Source organism: Macrobrachium rosenbergii, chromosome 47 (assembly GCF_040412425.1).
Source record: "Macrobrachium rosenbergii isolate ZJJX-2024 chromosome 47, ASM4041242v1, whole genome shotgun sequence".
Lineage (NCBI taxonomy): Eukaryota > Metazoa > Arthropoda > Malacostraca > Decapoda > Palaemonidae > Macrobrachium > Macrobrachium rosenbergii.
Window position 1 is genome coordinate 45,411,208 of NC_089787.1, and position 27,161 is coordinate 45,438,368.

Here is a 27,161-nt window from a genome sequence, read left to right on the forward strand (position 1 = left end):
ACAAGGTTCAACAAGAAACTCGAGGTCTTCTGTTCCATGGTTCCAGACCCCTTTGCAGTGCAGAGGATGCCTAGCAACACCCCTGGGACAACCTGGAGGTTTATGCCTTCCCTCCACTTTGCCTAATCCGTCAGGTCCTGAACAGGGTAATGGCCTCTCAGAATCTCAGAATGACCCTAGTTGCTCCCATGTGGCCTCATTCGGAATGGTTCCCCAATCTCCTGTCCCCACTGTCAGAAGCTCTGAGAGAGATTCCTCTGTAGCACAACCTTCTGTGTGAACCCCATTTCCAGAGATATCACCGATTAGTGGGATCCCTATCTCTTCACAGCTGGAAACCATCTAGTATCTCCTCGTAGCGAGAGGCTTTTCTTGCAGAGCAGCATTGGAGATGTCTGGCTATCTCAGATCATCTCCCTCAGCCATGTACCAGGGTAAGTGGGCCATTTACTATGGTTGGTATCGTCAGCTGGGTCTCTCTCCAGTCAGAACTTCTCTTCAGCAAGTAGCAGACTTCCTTGTTTTTCTCCATAGAGAGAAACGACTTTCAGTGTCTTCCATCAAGGGCTACAGAGCTGCCTTGAGTGCATTTCTGCGTATGAGAAATGTTGATCTTTCTTCCTCTTGGGAGATCTCAATGCTTCTCAGGAGCTTTGAGCAGTCTTGTCCTCCAAAAGAACTTAAACCTCCCAGTTGGGACCTGATTGATATGGGCAGTCCACCTGTGCTCCTTTTGAGCCTTTACACCATGTATCAGACAGGAACCTGACCCTGAAGACAGTTTTCCTGTTGGCCCTGGCCTCTTCAAAATGAGTTGGTGAACTCCATGGCCTATCCGTTGATGTCAAACATATGAGGGGTTGGATGTCCGTAGCCTTCGATTTTGTCCGGAATTCATGGCTAAGACTCAAAACCCCTCTTCTCATGATGACAGATTTGAATCCTTTACCATTCCTTCTCTTGATGACTTTGTTGACAACGATCTGGACGAATTGCTCCTTTTCCCTGTCAGAGCACTATGCTGCTATCTGAAAAGGACTCTTCATCTCATACCTGGGTGCCATAGACTTTTCCTTAGCACTTGCTGGAAAAAGAAAGAAGTGTCCAAGAATATGATTTCCTTTTGGCTTCATGAAACAATCAGACAAGTTTATAGTTCAACTTCATGCCCCAGCCCTAACACAGTGCATGCAAGAGCATGTGATGTTAGAGGGCTAGGCCCTTTGGCATTCAAAAATAACTTGTCTGTTCAAAGGATTTTGAAGGCTGGCACTTGGCTTCATCAGACCACCTTCACTTCCTTGTATCTGTGGGACGTTGCCCACAGGTCCTTGAACACTTTTTCCTTGGGTCTGGTGGTAGCTGCTCAGCAGGTTGTGTAACTCATCCAGTGCCCCTAGCAGGACAGTTTGTATCTGACCTAAGATGATGGTATGAAAGCGAGAATGGATGAGATGACTGGTCTCTTTCCTTTTCCTTTCTCTTCTCTACCTGGTAGGATTGGATTTGATACAGGTGAGACTGGAATGTTTTTCTGAGTTTTGCTTATTCGTATAGGAATATTAAAACTTTTGCAAAAGCAAGACTCTCCTTTCTCTAGCAAGGGGAGTGAGGATTGATAGCAAACTATGGGTGACTATGAAGGTTGGTTATCTACGAATATAGTTCTTTAACTTCCTTCTACATTGTCGCATTACATTGTACAAAGGCCCAGAAGCCTGGCTGCTAAATAATCACTTATTTATCATGCCAGAAGCTTCAGTTTCTTTCCATAGGCTTCTTTAAGCCAGGAAGAGTTACCAGGTTTGCTGAGCCTCCAGTCAGTTCAAGACTTTCTTTCCTCCCTCCAAAAGTGAGTCTATCCATAAGTTAAGACCCAGGTTTATTCTGCATATGAACAAATGACATTTAATCAATTTGTATTTTTCACAGCTAACAAACCTGCGGTGTTAACCTATACAGCCACCCCTTGCCACCCCTCAATCAAGTTTCTTGGGCTGAAAGAAACTGAGGCATCACCACATATTCATACATGATGGAGGTGACAGTTACCGCCTAGGCCTATGAGCCTGTGTTTTCTTTTTACTGTTTTCCAGCTGGCACTAGAGGAATTAATCCATAAGTTAAGACCATAGGTTTGTTAGCTATGAAAAATACAAACTGATTTTAAAATTTGTCATTTTATAATCATTTATGGATTCAAAATTTATTTTCTGATGAGAGGCAAAATGCTATAATAATTCCTATTCCCAAACCTAGAAAGGATCCCAGTAATGTAAGTAATTACAGACCAGTTTATTTAGCAAGTGGCGTATGCAGATTACTAGAGAAAATGGTAAATGCTCAACTATTGTGGCACATTCAAGAAAATAAAATTTTTACTCCCACTCAGTTCGGGTCACAGTGTAATAGCTCTACATTAGTCCACTCAATTGGGGTCATAGTGTAGTAGGTCTACATTAGTTTCTCTGTCTAACTTGAAAGATCACGTGCATAGAGGATATGAAAGAAAATAAATTTCTGTATGTCTTTTTTGATATTGAAAAGGCATACAATACCACATGGAGGTATACAATATTAAAAACATTATATAAAAATAGCATCTGTGGACATTTACCTAAGTTTATCCAAAACAGATTGCACTTTTCCAGTGAGAATAGATGATGTTTTGTCAAAAACATTTCCGCTTGAAAATGTTCCACAGGGAAGCATCCTAAGTGGCATACTGTTTACTTTAGCAATAAATGATATCAGTAATATTCTACCTATTGGAATTAAAACAAACCTGTATATGGATGATTTTGCCATATATTATTCAGCATCTACATGAAACATGTAGAATGAGTCAATAATAAAACCATTATAAAAATGGATGAATGGACCTCATCTGTAGTCTAAATTTTCCATAGATAAAACTCAGGCAGTCATGTTTGATGAAAAGAAAATGTGGAAAAAAGGTAAAGAAATAGATAAAAAAAAATCAGAAATCATAGTATACCAATTGGCCAAACAGCAAAATTTCTGGGATTAGCATTTGATACTCACTTGAATTGGAAAGCCCTCTGACAGAGGACACCTACTTCTCGTCTCCCAGTATGCTTCAGGCATTCACTGATAAATGATTATTTATTGTTTTCATCTTTTATCTCCCGTAATGAATGTTTCAGAGCAGAAGAAACCCTTTTGCCTAAAGAGATATTATCACTACTCAATGAAAAGACTGAAGATAACTACAAGACTCAGATTAGCAGTTCAGAAGCCTCTGAAATTGACAGTGAAGAAGAGTTATCAAATTTTTAAGAAAACTATAGTTTAGAGGTGAGCATCACATTGCCAAGTGACTGGGCACTAACTGATAGGGAGAGGAGTCCCTTTACTTTTCATTCGCCCAGTGGTGTGAAAGTTTTTGTTCAAGATAAGCAGTAAGGCAAACCCTGTGGAGGTTCTGGACAGTTTTTTTATAACGAAGTCATTGAGTACATTTACAGAAGTGAACAGATTTGCTAACCAGTTTCTAGCATGTTTGCCCAAAATATCACATGCACTAGAATGGTGTGATATAAATTAAAATAAAATGGAACCATTCATGGCTCTACTGTCTCCATGCTTCAGGGAATGGCATATAAGAATAATTTTTTCCCTTTTCTGTTTCAGGCATGTAATCTTGAGGTGATAAAAATGCAGAAGAAATTAATTTGTCTTTTATACATTATTTAATATCCTAAAATGCTTACCAAAAACCAGTATTAATGTAGACCTCCTTCCCTGAGTAAACCCCCTCCTAGGCAAGAGGTGGGTATTGTTGGAGGTAGGGGATCATATACCTACCCTTGTGATATTGAATGCTAAGTCTGTGCTTTCTATGGTTTACTAGAACATGTGTGCTAGATAAGCAAACATGTTTTCATCCATTAAGTTCAGTTTGGACTGATTACACTTAAGTCCATGAATTTTCTACCATGATTTTGTGACATTATGTATTAGCCTAAAATCATTATAGTTAGAAAGACTATAGGTTGGTTGACCTCAATTTTGAGTGATTATGTCAACCATAATTGTTTTTTGGTGGTCAGCACCATTTATGTAGATCGTTCATGCCCTCAGCCTAAAGGGAGCTCAAGGCTATTGATTTGTCTGTGTCTTTGTGGGAGGTTTTATTGCTGGCTATAGGGAATCTTTATTTATGCAGTGTTTTGCTCTCATTTCAGAACCCCTTCACAATATTGGTGCAAAAAGCATGTGATCCAATTGATATGGTGATTGCTTGTGGTCCTTTGGATCCGATAAACAGTTGGATATGTGGATCAGAGGCTTCCCTGCCGTCCAGCAGTCAAGAACACCATTTACCCAATGTGAAAGATGGCCTAGCAGCATCAGTCATAGCTTCTATGACAGCATTGGCAAACATAGCTTATACTAGTTATTGTGCTAAGGGGAATCAAGACACAAACCAGGGGTAGGAGGGAATTGCAAGCTTTTCCTTACTCCTTCCGTATGTTGTATCCCTTTCCTTTCCTTTTCTTTTCTTTTTCTTCATCTTTCTTCAGAGAGAGAAGAGACCTCTCTCAAGAAGAGGTTGCTGTGGCACTCCCTGTTACTTTTTTTTAGGGGGCCAATGTGAAGGTGGCAGAGAAAAAGAGAAAATCAGAGTCCCAAGAAGCTCTGATCCACTGTGCAGCAGTATCTTTCAAACTCTTAATGCAACCAAAGACATCTGTAGCTAAACTGTTGGTTAAGGTTAGGCCTTCAGCTTTTGGGGAAGGGAGAAAATCTGCTCCAAAATCAGACCAGTAGCCCAGTCTCTCGTCTCTACAGGGACTCCCTCCTGGCGCTCTTTCCCTCCTTCCCCAGTTACAGTTAGGGAGGAAGGGAAGGAGAAGAAAGGAGGGGATCACTAAGAGAAGGATCCCACTTCTCTGCTGCCACGAATAGAGGGCTGCATGTCTTGTCATTGGGCAAGATGGCAGAGATGGATCGGAGTCCAGGATATTTTCAGTCATTCAGGTGGCCACCATCCTCCTTACTCTCAGACTCCAATAATGTCTTCTTTCTCTCCAGATTCTCCAGTCTCTTACCTTGTTGGCTGAGGTGAAGGTGATAATGGAGAAAGGCACTAGATATTGTAGAGGACTGGTCTTGGGGGTTATTTTTACTGTCACTTCTTTCTAGTGGAGAGGGCAATCTCTCACTGTTCAATGAGTATGTGTTGCAGACTTGCAGCTAGATGAAAACGTTACACACTGTGCTATATTACATCATACAGTCAGACCTCAATTTCTGTGGTCTAGATTTTTGTGGGCAATGAAAATCCAAAAGCACTTATACGGGAACATTCTGAGAAGGCGTGGCTCAAGAAAGGGACTTTGTATTGTGTAAATACATTGTATGATAACCAGAGCTGCTGGCAGCCAATCGGTGGTGGGACACTGAAGATGCACTGATGTAAGCCAAATACAAGCATATAACACAATTACGTATATCACATGGGCACAGTGCGCAAGCAGCACCATGCACAGCACAAGTGAGAAAACTTTGTAAGTATGCACTGTGTGTGGGCATAGTGCATGTTCACCAAATAGCATATGTATGAGTAGGTCATGTTGAAAAACTGTGCACAAGTATAGGGAGGCAATTGAAATTATTATAAGGTTCCAAGTAGACTACTTTGTTCCTGTAGTATGTTATGTGCAAGGGGAGAAACAACTAGTTAGTAAACCAGTGTTGTTATGAATGTGGTCTAGGACCATGGTCACACGTATGACCTGCTTATAGGGAGTCTTGTAGGTGGATATGCATGAAGAATAGTGATGAAACCAACTATCTTTCCCAAGCTTGCTCCCAAAGGGAAGTAAATCTGGTGTTCCCCCATAACAGAAAGAAGACACAGAGGATACACTCCATACAATCCTCCTCTTTAGCAGCTGTAGACTGGTACAAAGAGAAAGACCGAAACGACAAAGCTGAAGAACTAGAAGGTAGAAGATGGTTCTAACTCTCTCCTTACTGCCTTCCTGAAGGAAGTCGTATAGGTGGACATGCACGAGGAATTGAGACTAGATCAACTACTCATCTTGGAGCTCAACCCCTGAGGGGAGCTAACCTGGTTATACTTCTATAAAGAAGGGACTCTCCAGGGTATCCCAGAATATTGTGCAGAGGTACTCCCAATCACCACCTTTTAGCTGTGTGTCAGCCAAGACAAAAGATGACAGAGAGGAGGAATTTGAATCATCCCAAAAGGGACTTGGACAGTTTCTATAGATATGAAAGACACATACTGGCACATCCCTATAGCCATTCCTTGCCACCCCTTCCTAAGGTTCTGGATAGGGAAAGATACATACAGATTCAAAGTCATGCCTGTTGGGCTAAACATTGCCTAAAGAACATTTTACAAAATTAGCAACAGTATTTGTTCAAGAACTCAAACAAAAAAGGAATACAACTAATAGCCTACCTAGACAGATGGTTGATCTGGGGGACCCACAAGAAAAGAGTGCTTAAAAAACCTAAGAGCAATGGTCAATAGACTCCCAAAAGGTTTTTATAATTAATTTAAAAACACCCCACCTCATGCCCACAGACACTTTACTGGCTGGGACTGTGTTGGGATACTCTTCATAGCCTGTTGTCTCTCCCCATCATACTCTAAACAGAATAAGGCTAGTCCTCAAAAGGTTCCTTGCACAGCCCAGAGTTTCCAGGTGGCAGTCAGAACGTATGATGGGCCTGCTGCAGTTCGCATCATTAATAGATCCAATATTTAGATTGCAACTAAAATGTGAACAGATTCTGGCTATTGCATGCAAGAAAAAAATGCAAGACCGACCTCATCAAAAGATTAAAAAAGTTGGGGAGATACTTCAGCCTTGGATCCAGAAGGAATCTCTGGCGAAACAGGTCACCCTGACTCCTCCGTCTGTATCTGTATGAGTGACAATACACACACATGCCTCATTGACAGGTTGGGAGGACATTGGGAGGATCGTCAGGTGGCAGGGAGGTGATCAGCTACTCTGAGGAATTCTTGTATCAGTTTCCTGGAGCTGATGGCTATCTTTTTGTCTCTCAAAAAACTCAAACCTCCAGAAGAGAGACAACATAGCTACAGTATCCTACATCAAGAGGTCGGGATCACGTTCACCTCCTCTCAGTATGATAATGCTAGCCATCCTTCGGATGGCGCAAGGGAGGAAGTGGCACATGTCTCCAATTCAGACTATCAAGGAAAATGACAGCCTCAACAGAGTGGATGTTGGACAACCACTCGTTTCAAACAATAGCCAGCATGCTTTCACAACCGGAAGTGGACCTGTTCACCACGTACGAGAGTCACAAACTCCTAATATATGTGTCTACGAACCTGGACAGTCGAGCAACAGCAAGAGATGCCTTCCTAAAGACTGGAAGAAGGGGAGGACAATATCTTTTTCCTCCATTGTCCCAGATTTTGAAGGTTTTGAGCAATCTTGTAACCTTCAAAGGAACAGCTTACTTAATAGACCTAAATTGGCCAAACAGGCATTGGTTCCCATCATTTCAACAACGGACGAAAAGATCAATTCCATTATCGTCCGCTGTTCTCTCCCAGACAAGTAGGAGGGAAAGTCGTTTACGCATCCTCCTTTCTAAGTCGAGACCTTCACGCATGGATTTTTTAAAAAAATATATATCATGAAAATTACTCGCCCAACATTACTAGGTACCTAGTGCAAAAATTACGGACATCATCTTTCTGGCAATACCAGTCCGTATGGAAGATATGGTTAGATTATGTCCATACTGAGAGCCCAGTTAAGATTTCTATAGAAACACTTTATTTTTCGTATATACTCTTTTGAAGACAAATGCCTTGTGGTTACAACAGTCATGGCATACAAGGCTGCATTAACAGAACCCTTGCTTTATGGATTCGGGATTGACTCCAGTATAGAAGTTGTCACTTCCCTTCTGCAGTCTTTTGCTCTACAAAGGCCTGCTCCTGAAAGGCTTCCAGTTACTTGGTCCCTGAACAAGGTGCTTAGACTTCTATCAATCCCTCAATTCAGCAGACCCAGTACAACCACAACCGACATCCTACAAGAGGGATATCCTCTTGATTGCATTAGCATGAGGAGCTCATATTAGTTTACTGGGCTTTCTTATTGTCCCCTGGCCCATCATTCCTGGCCAAGAATGAGGACCCTTTAAAAAAGGAAATCAGTACTTACAAGAAAACTCAATTTAGCAGACAAGACATTATGCCTGGTCCACGCACTTAAGGTTTACCTAGAATTCACGGCAAACATCCCAGAGGGTCTTTTTTTCCTACACCCTAGCACAAACTAACCACTCTCCCTACAAGGGCTGAGAATGATTGTAGTGTTTCTCATTAAAAAGGCAAATCCACACTCCTTTCCTAGGTCACATGGTATTAGGAAAGTAAGTACGTCGTTGGCCTTCTTTAGAAATGTCTCTTTCGAAGAAGTCTCCAAATGTAGAGGGTGGTCATCAGTTAAATTATTGCCACGTGCTCGAACAAATTCGACTGCACTGTGTACAGGATCAGCAGGTGGCATGGTTAATCTTAGCACAATCTTAACGCCTAGGTGCTACGGCAGAAAACCAGGGGTCTTACTGACAGTGAGTATGCTAACCATCGCTGGGAGAAGGGGGACAGTACTGCAACCAAACTCAGCATGCTTAGGTAAGCCTCTGTAGAACCACATCCTAAAACATAAGTTCGTGTATAGCTTCTTGTCCCTTGGTACTAAAAACTGAAGAGTATTTGGAATAAAGAATTGGACTTTAAATCCGTGGCTTGACCATGGACCAGAAATGTTTTTTCCTTCTGGGTGTTGGGATTAAGTATTGAGAGTTTAACCTTTTTTGTCACCTGTCAGTTTCTTTGTAAAGCTCCTTGAGGACAAAACAAGCGGCTTATGCTATCAAAAAACAGGTTTTGACATAGGAGAAAACTATTTTTGGTAGTTGCTGTTGAGTCCTCAAAACCTTCCGACTTCCCTGACAAAAATGCATGGGATTTGGCAAGGGATCATCCTACATTGACCAACAGAGGTAAATGGCTCCTTGGTCTTTAACGGCTGGGTGTAAACAAGAGGGCAGATGCGCACACGCAGTAGTCACTTCTCTTTCTTGCAGGTTCTTTTGACGTTGGAAAAACTGGGTTCAGCTTCGCTGAAGATAGGGAAAGTGCCCTCTTATCTTTGAGACCATTATATACTCCATCACGTGTTTTAATGTTAATCACTACAACACAGTACCTGGCCAAAAAGACCAACTAGAAGAGAATTCTTTGATATTAGTTTTTTTTTTTCTTCTTCTTCCCTTACATTCAATTTCTCCATTTTTGAAGACCTTACTTATAGTCACTATAGTCTGACTCGTGATGTTATTTAAGACTCATACCTTCCTTCTAGATTAAAGGAATTAGAGGAATCATTGAAATAAGGATGTTTTTTTGCTATATGTTTTAATATGATTATTCTCTTTATTTTACTGCTGTATATATATATATATATATATATATATATATATATATATATATATATATATATATATATATATTTATATATAGTATAACATATTTTCTTTAGGTAGAACAGGATTGGCCAAGTATAGCCTGAAAGTTACGCTAAACTGCACCCAACCTTAACAAAACATCACACGGACAATGCTTACTGCGTTCTTTTATTGTCACTCTCAGGGCAAAAACATTTGATTACCCATAGGCTACTGTAGTTCATTCGTAGCCTACGATTTATTATTCATCAAAGGAAACTTTTTACCACCACCAAAAATATGGCATTCAATAACCATATTTACCCGCATTAGTAATCAAAACAATTATAAAAAGATAGTAAAGTCTAAAGGCAATTGTCACTGCTGAGTAAACACTGATCACTGTCCGATGTTTTCATTGTTTAATATGTGTAGTCTTCGTTTTCACATATAGCATGCCTTATATATTCATCTATCACAAAATCAAAACCATATATAATAAACATGGCATGTTTTTAAAATGAGTAATAAACATGGCGTGTTTTTAAACAGTGAGTAAAGCCCACATTTTTAGTAAATGTACACAGAATATCACAAGGATTGTGATATCTTTCACCATATCATATATCACCGCTTACAATGAGCACAGTAACCCTCCACTCACTCTCCAAGCGCAACTGCCCGCTGTCATGCTAAGTACATTTGCTTTGGTTCTGAAACAGAGCTTATTACTATGAGTATGATACAATTTTCAGTTGAACATGTTTGATACTGTACACGTTGCACCACACATACTTTTAAGGAACTGTTGCCAATCATACAGTTTTCATACCTCTGAATCTGATACATATATGATACAAGTTTCAGTTGAATATGTTTGATACTGAATAGGTATATGTCTTGTATCATACATACTTTTAAGGAACTGTTGCCAGTCATACAGTTTTCATACCTCTTCCTTTTCAAATGCATTGAAATTGAAATAATTGACCCCAGTACCTCATAGTTTCAAGATATGATTGAAAAATAAAAGTAAAACTTGTTTGATAATTGAAAATTTCAATGTTGAAATGTGAAATATTGAAATTCTAATGATATAAAGGTAGTTATATACCTAAAGCACTCATAGTCTCAAGTGGGTGATGGTTGAGATAGCATTAGTTTTTCTTACTTTCCCTAGTTAAATTGCCGTGTTACCCAAGCTCTAGGCATAATACAGGCAGTCCCCGGTTTACGACGGGTCCGGCTTACAACGTTCCGAGGTTACGACGCTTTTCAGATATATTCATTATAAATTATTTCCCGGTTTATGACGCATGTTCCAGGGTTACGACGCGTCGTACGCCGATCCGACGGAAGAAATATGGCTCCAAAATTGCAGAATAATAAAAATTTGGAGGGTTTTTTGATGAAAAACTCAATAAAAATGCAGTTTACATCATTTTCAATACACCCAGAGCATTAAGAGTCAGGTTTTCTTAAGATTTATGAAGATTTTCTACGATTTTTCGGTTTACGACAATTTTCGGCTTACGACACGGTGTAAGAACGGAACCCCTGTCGTAAACCGGGGACTGCCTGTATAAGCACAGTTAGCCATTTTTTGTAGTTTAGGAAGCAGTAGAATAAGAGTAAATGTTTAAAAACAAAAAAAATAAAATTTTGGCCTGTTTTTTTCAGGCTTTTTTTGTGAAAAGGTTAAAAAAGAAAAGAACTTGTATTTTCGGGTTACAACCCTAGGAAGGATTGAGGCAGTATATTGAAAGACTTCTGTATCAAGGAAATGAGCTTTTAATTAGTAACCTATACTAGGAAGATCGTATTACAAATGAAGAACTGGTGAGATGTGGTATCAAGAAGCTGGGAAAAAGAACAATATCTCAAAGATTGAGGTTTTTCGGATATTGATAAGAAGGGGGTGACAAATAGTTGGTCAGAAAAGCTGTAGATTTAGAAGTACCAGGAAGGAGAGGGGTAAGAAAGCTCCATGAAACCATGGAGAAAGGGTATAGATGAAGATGTAGACCTGAAGGGAGTTTAGAAATGAAGAGTGCATTACAGAAAAGAGTTGATAGAACTCATTTCATACATCTAACCTTGTTAAATGAACAGCTGACCAGTAAAATTTTTATGATAATTTTCAGTACCTTTTGGTTGGTAACAGGAAAATTTGTGCTGTGTAAAAGCACTATTTTATTTGTTTATAGATGTGGATGTTTTGTTCCATTCTAGGTACTATTAGAAGACCAAGAAGCAACTTTTCATCTTGTACAAGGATCCGGCCCTATATACCTCAGTGGCACACACCAGACAGAGACCACAGTAATTTGGGATGATGATGTTGTAGAAGGTTATGAAAACAGAGGTGGAGGGGAAGATGATGATGATGACGACGAGGATGATGTGGAGGAAATGCCGGTATGTGGGTCTGTTGATTAGTAATTTGTAAGCAATCATAGTTGAGGGGGAACTAATTATTTGTACCATAAACTGTGGCTGTGTTGCTCAGACTACATTCTTTTATTAGGAGGTATTTTGTGTACTGGTCTTGAGCATTCTTTGGATTCTTCCCTGATCTGATCATACAGACATGGTTTCATAAGGACCTTGCGTAATTATTTGTTCTGGTTGTCTTCTCCAAAAAAGTTGCGCGAAAAAGTTTTAGATCAGTGTTTAGACTGGGAAACATTGCATTAAATTCTTCTTCTTTGGTTTTTAGTATTCTATAGATAATTTACATGATGTAAACCTCAGTAGGGGATTTGCTACCACATCCCCTCCAAATAGTCATAATCTATTCAAAGTTTTTGGGTATTTACTGAAATATCATAGGAATGATGAATTTTATTTGGGATGAATCTTATCAACTGTTGAAGATAGCTTATATCTCTGCGTTGATAGGCAAGTTGGCGTTCAAACTGAAGACGATTGCAGGGCTGACCTTGATGACTTTCTAGTACACCTGTTCTCCACTAGTTGTGTTTTGGATGTTGTAGCCCATCAGAATTCTCCTTGCTGCCATTATGTATAGGTGCTCATTGTATTTTATGGTTTTGGCTGTTTGCTGCTTTCATGTTACTGTACATTTCTTTTTCCTAGGATATCTTCCATTAGAAGCAAGGCTAAGAATGTCAAGTTATGTAGGAATGATTACTGTGTTAGCGGATGTTGAATTTTGAGGTAGGTAGACACTGTTTGTGCCAGATTCAGGTGTGTAGTGTGATCTTGAGAATAGATATGAGGAATGTAGAGATTGGTTGAAGGACATTATGCTTAAGTTTATTAGATATAGGAAAAGAAGGGAAGCAGATAGATTGCAAAATCAAATAGGTCAGGTCATAAACCTGTGATATTTCTCCCTTGCTTCCATCTCCTTCGTCTCTGGATATCCTTATTCAGTTCATGGCTTTTCCTCAGCTAGTGCCGTAGCCAGTACTTAGACTTCCTCTTAAGCTCCATCCTCTGCTTTCCTTGCAGTTCAGGAAGAGCAGAGACAGTCCCCAGGTTATGTTGGGGGTTCCATTCCAACGCGGCCCTGTAACCCAGAAAACAGTGTAAAACCAGAACATCCTAAGAAGAACGTATAAAAATGAGAAATAAAGTGATGAAAGCCATACCTTTAACCTTCTGGGTGTACTGTACAGTATTTTACTTGCGTTCTGATGTGGTGTGCATCCTAAAACCTCCAAATTTTGACTTTAATTGTAGCTGCTGTACTTTTACTGTTCTGTCGCTGTAATCCAGAACATTTTTTTATGAAAATATTTGAAAAGCGATGTAAACTCGGGAAGGACGTAACCCGGAGACTGCCTGTATTGAGAAGATAGAACAGATGTAAACCTTACTGTAGAGCCAGTAAAAGGTTTAACTGACTTTCGTAGGAAACCATTCCAGGTCCCCTCATAGTGTGCAGTCGTTTTTAATTCCCATGTAAGTGTTAAGGTGTCGGTGCTCTCGCCCATCTGTAGCCTGAGCTCAAGACTGCCCTGTGACAATTGCAAGTCTGCTGCCAGGGAACAGGGTTGGTTCTCATGGTGATGTGGTTCTAAGCTTTTCGTCACTTACTTCTTGTTATTCACACTCTGAGTCTCATTTAATGCATTAATGCATTTGCTGAAATGACATCTAGCAATGGTTTTTTCTCACCGATAAGACTAATGATTTAGGTGCAGACAGTGTCAAAATGTGTCCATAGTGAGTTCTAATTCTGTCATGTTGACCCAATCAATTGTTAAACCAATCTCTTATACATCTACTTCTCATTCTAAATCCTTTTTGCTATTTCTATTTTCTCCTCAAAATGCACCTTTTTGCTCTTTATATGCTATTTCTCTGGCAATTGGCTGGTCTTTCCCTTCTACGTCTGTTGGGGTGTCTCTTTCCAATCCTACCATGGTTACAGAATCTGGTGTCATTTCCAAGCTAGATGCTATTCTAGTTGCTTTTCTTTCTCAGGATGTGTCGTCAGGGAATGCTCTTAAATCTGTTGAGTTACTTTTGGAAATAGTTCATGGCCTTGGGGGAGTTCCTGTGAGCATGAAATTTACCCTAAGTTACTCTGCTGCTTTTATAATAGACACAGTGAATTGTCAGAAAAATCAGGGTAGACTTTCTGAAACCTGGCAGCAGTTGAGAAATTTAGGCTCAGTACTATGTCGGGTGAAAATTTTGACCCATAAAGTCAGCATAGCTGAAAGTAAAATGCCCATATCTTCCTTAAAATTTAATGTAGAAGGACCAAAAACCACTAAAATATTCCTTTTAATGAGCTCTTTCCAAAAATATATTAACTTTACCTTTCAGATTAATATTAGGTTATAAATCACCAAAATGGTGCCATAAATAGGGAAAACCTAATAATTTACCTTCTTAAGAAAAATTGGTCAGAATCAGACAGTATGAAAGAATACATGGCTTATATTAACAATAATCAACAGAGCAATACTGTTCTAATAAAATGGTAAGCTATTTATGACATTCCATACACACAAGGGTTTACAGTAACTTTGCTAAAAACTTATTTTCAAAATGCCACTTTATGGTCATTACTATCAAGATGGGTCTTTACCATTGTATTAAAATTAATATTTGATGATTATTCACTTTGGAAAAACCCTCTAGCAATTAAAATCTTGAAAAAGTATCTGAATTGTACAATTTCAAAAGCAAAGCAAGCAAAGTTTAGGGGGCATACACTAAAACAGCACATAGGTGCAGCACTCATTTCTGTCTACTTGCCTTTTGGAGCCTGTAGATATGAACCCAATACAAAGGCTACTGCATTGTTATGGGTTATCACAGTTTGCTTCTGTCTAGTTTCCTTATATAATTGATTTTATAAATTTTACAAACCATCTAAGAAAGCAGACTTACCTGAGGTTTATAACAGTATCAAATGTTCAACCTGTACACCATGAACTATTGAATGCCATCCTCAAGAAAGATGTTGCCTGGATTTTTGGAAGACTGGACTTTAATGAAACTAAATTAAATATCAGCACCTTACCAGATGAGCAGATAATGCCAATATGGAGTGCAGCTAATTCTGTCCTGAGTGATAATGCGCTATCTCTAAAATGAATTGCATTCCTTACATTACTTCCCTATCTCACCACACAATTTGATGTAGTATACACTGCCATGAAAAACCTTCAGGGAATTCTTGCCTACCTAGACCAACCTGTATTGCCAGTGACTCGTGATGAAGACGTATTCCGAGTAGGTAGAGAGATTCAACTGATATGACAAGAGGAGTTCAACAATACAGGACTCTGCTTAGGATCATTTCACATGATAAAATTTGCCTTAGGATGTCTTGGAAAATATTTAAAAGGTAGTGGTGCAGAGAATATACTGGTAGTGAGTGCCATCTTTGGGGTTAATGTCATAGATTCTGTTTTGAGTGAAAAAAACTGTCAGATCACTAAAAGGTCTACAGCTATTGAAAGAGTCCTTTGCAAGGTTACAGTGGGTGGCATTTTTCCAAGAGGGTGACATCATACAAAAGTATCAGGAACCATTTTAGATGTAAGATTTCACAAAAGCTGGGAGAAGAAAGTTTGACACAACTGAAGGAATTTGAGGCTAAGAGTAGACATTGATCCATGACTGATGATTTTGTCTCAAAGAATTCTGAGGAAAATGAAACTTTTAGATACTGGAGCAATTTCATTCATCTTATGTCACTTGTGGAAAACTTGATTTGCAGTGATTGAGAAGGGAATTGGTTACTCCAACTTCAGTCAATTCAGAGCCTACTTCCACTCTTTGCTGCCTTTGATTCAACTAACTGCTTGCGATGGTGCTCATTGTATCTCAAAGACATGTACACATTACCAAATACTGCTCCTACAATTCACCAGGCACTCATGGAAGGAAAATTTGTGTTAAAGCGAACTCATGGACATTTCAGTGCAGTTGGAGCTGATATAACCCTAGAGCAAACAATTAATAGATCTCAGAAGAGCCCTGCAGGAATCATTGGCAGTCTAATGAGAAAACACATTGTTGCCAGATGGGAGATAACATATCATGAAGTTCTTGCAATTACAGATTTACACAAACAAGTGTCAGGTTCAAACTCAAACACATATGAATTAGATGTAAACCAATCTTTTACAACATCAACAACTTTGTCTGAGGAAAGAAATATTCAAGCAGTTGTAAGACTCATAGAAAGAAGCAAAAACCCTTTCATAATACTTGCAGAGAAAGGAAGACTTCACAATATCATGACAAATGAAGTAGCAACTGAAGATATCAGGAAACAATTTGTAAATACTGAAAGCATTGGCAAGGCTGAATATGAGATTTTCTGTAAAGAAAGATTAAGCACCAAAGAAGTTCGTATCTCTGCCACAGTTCACAAGACAAACCTAAAAACATTTGCTTCAATCCATCAACCAAGCAAGTCATCAGGAAACTACCATCAGAAATCAACTCAACATGAAGATGCCCATTTGTATCGAATACTAGATATCACTAAGGAACTAGGGCACTCTGTGGAGGAATTACTCCAATATGATGTTTGCTTTGCTGCATATCTGTTTGACAAGGATGGCCTAATGGCTACAACAACAAGAGTTCCAAAGTTCATGAGTTGGAGAAATCACTGAAAATTGAGGATCAAAATACACCATCTACCTCATGAAGACAGGATTTATTGTAGATGTAATGGTCAATGTTTGAAAAAGTTAAGTATATCTTAGTTTAACCAGACCACTGAGCTGATTAACAGCTCTCCTAGGGCTGGCCCAAAGGATTAGATTATTTTGCATGGCTAAGAACCAACTGGTTACCTAGGACCTACAGCTTATTGTGGGATCCGAACCACAATATGATGAGAAATGAATTTCTACCACCAGAAATAAATTCCTCTAATTCTTCATTAGCCAGTAGGAGAGTCGAACGCTGGGCCAACAGCGTGCTAGCCGAGAGCTCTACCCACCCCTCCAACGAAGAACTGGTGAATGTTTGCAAGGTGAAGACATCTAATATAAGAACATTTGGAGAGTTTTGTGGTAATACATTAAATGCAACTCAGTCTATAATAAAATGTGCTTTAAGAATACATTTAGTGTTTTATTCTTATGTTGAAAGTCAATAAAGGATTCAAAGCATCCAAAGAGGGCAAAGAAGGTCCCACTACAACTACAAGACATTATTAAGGAAACACCTTTCCCAGTGGAGATGGAAAGGTTTTGGCCATCTATTAGGAAGAAGACAAAGCTGGAGTCCCTCTTTGCAAAGATACGGCACTAGAGATCTATGTCAGCAATTTCAGAGGTCCAGATGAATATAGGCTAACCTCCCTTCACGTAAGTTGTCAGCTGGATTGGTGTCTGAAGCTCCAAAACTGAATTCTGATGTAGAAGAAGCAGACCTATGATGCGTTGTTCATGCACTTCATGCAGTTAAACAAAGTTGCAACCAACTTGTAATCCTTTCATCTGATACTGATGTCTTAATTGTATTCTTGTATCACTGGACTGAGCTTCATTATCAAGGGTGCATTGAACGTGGATCAAAACTGGATCTGGGGATTTAGTCAGGTATGTTCCCATTCATACATTGACTGCTCAGCTTGGGAGGGAACCATGCCAAGTATTGCCCGCTGTACATTCGCTGAATAGCTGCTACTACACAAGCAAATTTGGGACTAAACTTGCTGCTCTAATGGCACACCCAGAAATGCATTTAAAAGAATTTGGAACCAAAAATAATTTTGAAAGTCAGGTTGTCATCACAGAAGAGTATTTGACAAGAGTACTGAAGTGGACAACAATATGTAAAACAACTGATCACCTTTATGGTTACAAAGTAGTTGGTGACCTCTTGGTGCCAGCTGATGGAAAGAACCCAATACCTGTGGAATTCACTGCGATGTGCATTGTATAAAGTTTTGAACATACAACTGTGCATGTTGCAGCAATCATGTTCCGTGCTGCACTGTTTGTAAATGTCGAAGTGGCTTGGTTGTAAATGATGTAAACTGTAACAATCCCTTGGGTATAGTTTGGGATGAGGAATGTTATTAGAAGCACAGTCATGAGAAACAAATACTGTCCTTTGTCCAGTACAGTTTGTCTAAAATTAGAAATTAAAATCAAATTAGTTATACTGTATACTTATATTTAAATTAGTATTTATGTACTTGTTTTTAAATTATCTTTTGACATTATAGAATGTAAATTCAGTTTTAACAGAAGGATCATTTTAGACTTCGTACAATTTAGGGAGAAAATCGCAGTATTCCCTATAACTTATACATGTGCTGAAATGCAGTAAAACATTCTCTGGTGTCTTTACTGAGACTTAAAATGGATTAATTTGGTTAAAATGGTTATCATGGACCTTTGAATTAGTTTAACCCTCTAACGCCGAGCCTCTATTTACAAAAGTGTCTGTTGTATGCCGGCGGCGTTCGGGAGTTAGCGCCAAAGCTGAGAAAAAGTTCTTTTCAAAAAATCACAACACACTTAGTTTTTAAGATTAAGAGTTCATTTTTGGCTCCTTTTTTTGTCATTGCCTGAAGTATAGTATGCAAAAATCAGAAATGAAAAAAAATATCATTATTATATATAAATATTGAAATATATGACATCGCGAGAAAAAAATTTCATATATAATTGTATACAAATCGCGCTGTGAGCAAAACGGTTAAAGCTAACAAGTTATTTTTTTTTCTTTGGATTGTACACTAAATTGCAATGATTTTGGTATATAACAAATTGTAAAATAATCAAAGCAACACAGAGAAAATATTATCATAAAACGATGCATGAATTTGTAATGCTCGGACATAAAAAAAAAAGTTTTTTTCAAAAATTTACCATAAATCGAAATATTGTGCTAGAGACTTCCCATTTGTTGCAAAATGAAGGTAAATGATTGAATATTACTAGACTGTTAGTGTTTTAGCTTACAATTGCAGTTTTCGACCATTTCGGTCGAGTTAAAGTTGACCGAAAGTCGAATTTTTTCTATTTATCGTGATTTATATGAAAATATTTCAAAACTGATAAAAGCTACAACCATGAGTTATTTTTTGTTGTATTGTACATGAAATTGCGCACATTTCCATATATAAAACTTTATGTAACGACTAAAATAAAATGGTGCAAACGTTACGACAAAGTGACGAAAGAATTTCTGAGATGTTCGGCCGAGTTACACCGCAGACATAAGGAAAACGTTTTTTTCAAAAATTCACCATAAATCGAAATATTGTGCTAGAGACTTCCCGTTTGTTGCAAAATGAAGGTACATGATTGAATATTACTAGAATGTAAGAGTTTTAGCTTACAATTGCGTTTTTCGATCATTTCGGTCGAGTTAAAGTTGACCGAAGGTTTAAATTTTGGCACTTATCATGATTTATATGAAAATATTTCAAAACCTGATAAAAGATACAACCATGAGTTATTTTCTGTTGTATTCTACATGAAATTGTGCACATTTTCATATAGAAAACTATATGTAACGACTAATATAAAACGGTGCAAACATTACGACAAAGTGATGAAAGAATTTCTGAGATGTTCGGCCGAGTTACCGCGTGCGGACGTAAGGAATTTTTTTTTTTTTTTTTTTTTTTTTCCACCATAAATCGAAATATTGTGTTAGAGACTTCCAGTTTGTTGCAAAATGAAGGTACATGATTGAATATTACTAGAATGTAAGAGTTTTAGCTTACAATTGCGTTTTTCGACCATTTCGGTCGAGTTAAAGTTGACCGAAGGTTGAAATTTTGGCACTTATTATGATTTATATGGAAATATTTCAAAACTAATAAAAGCTACAACATGAGTTATTTTCTGTTGTATTCTACATGAAATTGCACACATTTCCATATATAAAACTTTATGTAACGACTAACATAAACCGGTGCAAACATTACGACAAAATGACCAAAGAATTTCTGAAATTTTCGGCAGAGTTACCGCGCGGATGTAAGGAAAAAGTTTTTTTTTTTAAATTCACCATAAATCGAAATATTGTGCTAGAGACTTCCAATTTGTTGCAAAATGAAGGTAAATGATTGAATATTACTAGAATGTAAGAGTTTTAGCTTACAATTGCATTTTCCGACCATTTCGGTCAAGTCAAAGTTGACCGAAGGTTGAAATTTTTTGTAGTCGACGTACGGTACGTCCACTCGGCACCCAACAGACAATTTTAGTCGACGTACGATATGTCCAGTCGGCGTTTAAGGGTTAATTCAATTAAATTTTCTTGTTTCATTATAATGACTTACCAAAACACTGTAAAAGCTTTTATCTCTTTAAAATCAACACGTCCGAGATATAAATTTTCAAACTTTGTTTGGAATGCTGATACAATTGGCGGAGATCAACCCCACCGGATGCCGGTGGGGGTAGCGTGGCAGGAGACATACCCATAAACCCAGGTCAGTTTCATTCTCGGGCGTATTGGGAACGCATCTCGCGCGTCCGTCTGCCTCAAACTGTTTGGGTTCCTTTGTCTCCTTGCGCTTAGTTGTGGCGTCTCTCCTTGGTGAAGTACTCAATTGCCTGTTTATTTATCTAGCTAGCCTAGCTCTGGGAATTCGTAGCTATGTCGGATTCAAGCTTCTCGGGATCCAGAGTTTGCACAGGGAATTTGTGCTCCGCCAAACTAGTTAAACTTAAATACGATCGCCATTCTTTGTGTACAGCATGTAGGGGTCAAGAGTGTTCCCAGGAGAACACATGCAGTGAATGTATGGAATGGAGTCAGGAGTTTTGGCAAACATACAGTTCCCATCAGATAAAGCTGGTTAGGGATAGGGATAGGAAAGCCTTTAAGCGTAAGGAAGCTAGGCTATCATCTTCATCGGTGGTGGCATCGGCGTCACCTCCTCTACCGGCTGTTCCTTCCTCCCTCCTACCCCTCCTCTACCGCTGCTCTTTCCCCTCTCATATTCCCCCTCTTCTTCACCAGCTTCCCAGTATGTTTTCCTAAAGCCAAGCCCAGCCTCGAGGCTGATAAATCAGAATTCGTTCTTTTCAGAAATCAAATGGAAGCGCAAATGAACGGTTTCATGGAGTCGGTCTTAAGTTTAGTGCGTTCGCACCGTAGTCCGGGCGTTAGCGTCGGTGATGACGTCAGTGTTGGTGTTGGTGATAACAATGTGGTTGTTCGCGATCGCATTTCAGGCGAGTCTGCTCGTTTTTCTGAATCTTTTGAGCAAAGGCAACTGTCCCGCTCGCCTTCTGAGGCTAGAAGACAGTCCGGCGCTGGCGGAAAGGTCAGAAATTATTGCCCACGAGCAGGCTCGTCCTGTAAGGCACAGGAAAGCCTTAGTCCTGGTGGCGGAAGTAGTGAGCTTGACTCGCCTTCGAGCGTCGAAAAGCTTCAGGGAGGCGTGAAAGTGATCCATCGACGCGTCGATCTTTCGCCATCGCCGACATCGCAGGATGGTGTCCCCAGAAGCTTCATCAAGGCGGTCGCAGTCGGCGGCACTACCTAAGGTTAAGCTCTTCAGGTGAGAGTAGCAGCAGTTCATCTTCAGTCTCTTCATATTCCAGCTCTTCGGATCCCCCCCCCTCCTCGTCATCGCAATTGGGATCGGACCTCTCGGCCCTTAAAGAGGCGATCTTCGGATAATTCCTGCCCTAGGGTTACTAAACTCTTCAAGAAAAGGACAGCCAGCCCTATACCTGGTTGCTCAGCGTGGGGATCCGATCAAGAAAATACACTTCAGACGCTTCCTCCCAGGTCACCTAGTGCAGTCAAGAGGCCTAGCCCTCTCCAGGAAGTTCCGCCGCAAGTGCCCGGGCCTCTTACTGATAAAAAGACTAGGAATCACTATTTGTTTGTTTAAAATGTTACAAAATTTACTACACAAATGCATGGAAAATATAAATTATTATTTTATTATTATTATTATTATTATTATTATTATTATTACTATTATTATTAATCTTAATTTTTGAAAATAAGTGCTTATTAGGTAAATCATTTATCATGCAAAAGAAATGTACGTACATATTACTTGTCAGAAAAAATTTCTCGTCCAAATAGAGAGGGTGAGAGAAAATTATTTTTATATAATATTATTTAATCTTATTAACCCTCTAACACCAAGCCTCTATTTACAAAAGTGTCTGTCATATGCCGGCGGCGTTCAGGAGTTAGAGCCGAAGCTGAAAAAAAGTTCTTTTCAAAAAATCACAGCACACTTAGTTTTTAAGATTAAGAGTTCATTTTTGGCTCCTTTTTTTGTCATTGCCTGAAGTTTAGTTGCAACCATCAGAAATGAAAAAAAAATATATAAATATTGAAATATATGACAGCGCAAAAAAAAATTTCATATATAATTTTATACAAATTGTGCTGTGAGCAAAACGGTTAAAGCTAACAAGTTATTTTTTTTTCTTTGTATTGTACACTAAATTGCAATGATTTTGGTATATAACAAATTGTAAAACGATCAAAGCAACACAGAGAAAATATTATCACAAAATGATGCATGAATTTGTAACGCGCGGACGTAAAAAAGTTTTTTAAAAAATTCACCATATCTCGAAATATTGTGCTAGAGACATCCCGTTTGTTGCAAAATGAAGGTAATTGATTGAATATTACTAAACTGTAAGTGTTTTAGCTTACAATTGCAGTTTTCGACCATTTCGGTTGAGTTAGAGTTGACCGAAAGTCAAATTTGTTCTATTTATCGTGATTTATATGAAAATATTTCAAAACTGATAAAAGCTACAACCATGAGTTACTTTTTGTTGTATTGTACATGAAATTGCGCACATTTCCATATATAAAACTTTATGTAACAACTAAGATAAAATGGTGCAAACATTACGACAAAGTGACGAAAGAATTTCTGAGATGTTTGGCCGAGTTACCGCGCAGACGTAAGGAAAACGTTTTTTTTTTAAATTCACCATACATCGAAATATTGTGCTAGAGACTTCCAGTTTGTTGCAAAATGAAGGTACATGTGATTGAATATTACTAGAATGTAAGAGTTTTAGCTTACAATTGCGTTTTTCGATCATTTCAGTCGAGTTAAGGTTGACCGAAGGTTGAAATTTTGGCACTTATCATGATTTATATGAAAATACTTCAAAACTGATAAAAGATACAACCATGAGTTATTTTGTGTTGTATTCTACATGAAATTGCGCACATTTTCGTATATAAAACTTTATGTAACGACTAATATAAAACGATGAAAACATCACGACAGTGACGAAAGAATTTCTGAGATGTTCGGCCGAGTTACCGCGCGTAGACATAAGGAAAGTTTTTTTTTTTTTTTCCCCAGAAATTCACCATAAATCGAAATATTGTGCTAGAGACTTCCAGTTTGTTGCAAAATGAAGGTACATGATTGAATATTACTAGAATGTAAGAGTTTTAGCTTACAATTGGGTTTTTCAACCATATCGGTCAAGTTAAAGTTGACCAAAGCTTGAAATTTTGGCACTTATCATGATTTATATGGAAATATTTCAAAACTGATAAAAGCTACAACCATGAGTTATTTTCTGTTGTATTCTACATGAAATTGCACACATTTCCATATATAAAACTTTATGTAACGACTAATATAAACCGGTGCAAACATTACGACAAAATAACCAAAGAATTTCTGAAATTTTCGGCAGTTACCGCGCGGACGTAAGAAAAAGTTTCTTTCAAAAATTCACCATAAATCGAAATATTGTGCTAGAGACTTCCAGTTTGTTGCAAAATGAAGGTACATGATTGAATATTACTAGAATGTAAGTGTTTTAGCTTACAATTGCAGTTTTCGACCATTTCGGTCGAGTCAAAGTTGACCGAAAGTCGAATTTTTTCTATTTATCGTGATTTATATGAAAATATTTCAAAACCGATAAAAGCTACAACCATGAGTTATTTTCTGTTGTATTCTACATGAAATTGCGCACATTTCCATATATAAAACTTTATGTAATGACTAATATAAAACGGTGCTAACATTACGACAACGTGACGAAAGAATTTCTGAGATGTTCGGCAGAGTTACGCGAGCGGACGTAAAGAAAAAGTTTTTCAAAAATTCACCATAAATCAAAGTATTGTGCTAGAGACTTCCAGTTTGTTGAAAAATGAAGGTACATGACTGAATATTACTAGAATGTAAGAGTTTTAGCTTACAATTGTGATTTTCGACCATTTCGGTCGAGTTAAAGTTGACCGAAGGTTGAAATTTTGGCACTTATCGTGATTTATATGGAAATATTTCAAAGCTGATAGAAGCTACAACCATGAGTTATTTTCTGTTGTATTCTACATGAAATTGCACACATTTCCATATATAAAACTTTATGTAACGACTAATATAAACCGGTGCAAACATTACGACAAAATGACGAAAGAATTTCTGAAATTTTCGGCCGAATTACCGCGCGGTTGTAAGAAAAAGGTTTTTTTAAAAATTCACCATAAATCGAAATATTGTGCTAGAGACTTCCAATTTGTTGCAAAATGAAGGTAAATGATTGAATATTACTAGAATGTAAGAGTTTTAGCTTACAATTGCGTTTTTCGACCATTTCGGTCGAGTCAAAGTTGACCGAAGGTTGAAATTTTTTGTAGTCGACGTACGGTATGTCCACTCGACACCCAACAGACAATTTTAGTCGACGTACGATACGTCCAGTCGGCATTTAAGGGTTAAACAATATTAATATTTGAAAATTAGTACATACTGTAAATCATTATTTTATTATAAAATGTACCTTCTCAAAGTGCTTATACTCTCATCGTGAAACACTTATAATATAATTTTAATATAATTTAATGTAATTTCAATAGTACTTTAATATGATTTTAATATTTCAGTAGTATCAATTCAGAGTATTTGTCTTTGCTTTAATGAGATTGGCTACATCCTGAATGGAAGGAAGAAAATCAGTTTCTTTCTCTTTGAGTTACGTATTATTTAATCTTAGAGTGTTATTATTATTAAGAGGATTATTATTATTATTATAATAACATTTGAGAATTAGTAAATCAGTTTTGTTATAAAAAATGTATTTAGTCATGAAAATAACATCAATACACACTAATTAGTGAATATTTCCTGACAAAAAAATCTGCAAATTGCTGAATTTTTCGCGAATAATTTATATATATGTTCCACAGAAAATCACTCAAATACGTGGGGTTTACTGTATTAGTACAGTGTTGCCCTTTTGATTATTGTTAATATAAGCCATGTATTCTTTAATATTGTATGATTCTGACCATTCTTTGTTAGGAAGATAAATTATTAGGTTTTCTCTATTTCTGGCAAAATTTTTGTGATTTGTGACCTAATATTAATCAGAAGGGAAAAGGTTTATATACTTTTGGAAAGAGCTCATTAAAAGGAACATTTTGAGTGGTATTTGATCCTTCTACATTAAATTTTAAGAGAGATATGGTCATTTTACTTTCAGCGACGCTGAATTTCCGGGTCAAAATTTTCACCCGACATAGTGAAACTGAACCTAAAATTCTCACTTGCTGCCAGGTTTCAGAAAGTCTACCCTAATTTTTCTGAAAATTCAGGGTACCTGCTATAAAAACCAGGTAACTTTGAGGTACATTTCCCCAGGTCACATGGTGTTGCTGTTGTACCTTTCTCCCTTCCTCCCAAACTTTCCTGTTTTCTTTGGCATCAGGTGGCGCTTCGTCTTCTCGTGCTCAGCTGATTTGTGTTGACTCAGGTAAACCACTTCAGACTGCATTGTCTTCAGTCTTCTCCTTAGTCAAGGCGGAGGTTTGTTGTGAGGAGTCGGCTGCTCTCACCCCAACTCTTCCTCTGGCAGAAGAGGAGCTTGCTGGAGTGTTGAGCTTTGCTTTATCCTTGTTAAGTGGAGGAAAGAGGTCCTGTAGAGACTAGTTCTTGGTTATCTTTTGATTATTTTGATGCCTATTTAGTCTTTGAAGAAACCCAAGCTTGCTTCTTCAGTTGGAGCACATTGCAATGAGTTTTTTCTTACTCTGGAACACACAACTGAGTTTATTTCTGCCAGCTCATGTCTTCCTGGTGTTTTGAATTAGCAAAGAGCTGCCTCGTACAATACAATACCAGCAGATGATTCAGATATCTATTCATGTCTCAACCTTTGAAGAGATGTGCTCTTTGGACTCGCAAGATGCTTTGGACTAATGCAGAGGCAGATGCTTTGTCCAAGGTTTGTTTAGAATTAATGAAGTCTTATCTTTTCATTCGGTAGTTGCCACTGCTCTGCACCAGCTTAAGGAATTTGTGGCACCAGCAGCTATCAGAATCTGGGAGGGGTCATTAGATTTTCTTACCTGGTTAGACAAGGCTGTTTAGGATGCTGTAGGCAAAAGTACTCATGCTTTCACTAACTTGGTTTTGAAGAGAGAGAACAATGGCAATCAAATCTTTCATGTAAGGTCTCTCCCACTCAGAAGATGGCAGCAGTTTTGGATTCTCCTTTGAGTCACCTTCGCAGTCAAACTCTTTAAGGCAATAAGGGAAGGTATTTTGGTACAGGAAAATAGGGATTTTATTAAACAATCACTTTAGTCAGACATGAAAAGGCCAGCTCCTGCTCTTCCTTTGGGCCCTCCATTGAAAATTCATCCCTCCTCACATCTGGACTTGTCTTTGGCCGCTTGTTAAGACTTTTCAAAAGTCCACATCAGGCTTTGGTAAGAGTAAAGCTGCTCAAATGACTGGGTAACATCGTTGGACATGCAGGACGCAAATTTCCAACTTCTGATAAAATCCTAAGTTGCACAAGTTCCATAGATTTTTATTTACAGGGAAAGTATTTTAGTTCAGGGCACTTTGTTTTGGCCTGTGTACAGTGTTGATGGCTGTAGGGGGATGGAGTCACCTTTTAGGAGCAAGGATTCTCTTTTACTTGGACAACTGGTTAATGCTGGCTAACTCTTTCAACGGATTTCTAAGGGCCAAGGAATTGCTGCTTTATGTGGCTCAGTTGCTTGGCGTCATGATAATTGTTCAGAAGTCTATCATGATTCCATGATAATTGTTCAGAAGTCTATCATGATTCCAACTCATTCCATCTTGTATCTGGGGATGAGAATAGACTCACAGTTTTCAGACTTTTCCATCGGAGAAGCCATGTGTGGACACAATGCCAAATGCACTTGTGCCAAAGCCAAGAAGTCGAACGGACAGGAAAAAGAAT

General features: G+C 38.3%; 1 protein-coding gene across 2 annotated transcripts in view; it reads left to right on the top strand.

Moving 5' to 3' along the window:
- LOC136830823 (mitotic apparatus protein p62-like) overlaps positions 1–27,161 on the top strand; it is a 76,669-nt gene that overhangs the window by 40,159 nt on the left and 9,349 nt on the right. For both annotated transcript variants that reach the window (XM_067090791.1, XM_067090792.1), the window contains exon 4: positions 11,734–11,919. In XM_067090791.1, coding sequence (XP_066946892.1) covers positions 11,734–11,919 — 186 coding nt within the window. The remainder of the gene's footprint in view (positions 1–11,733; positions 11,920–27,161) is intronic.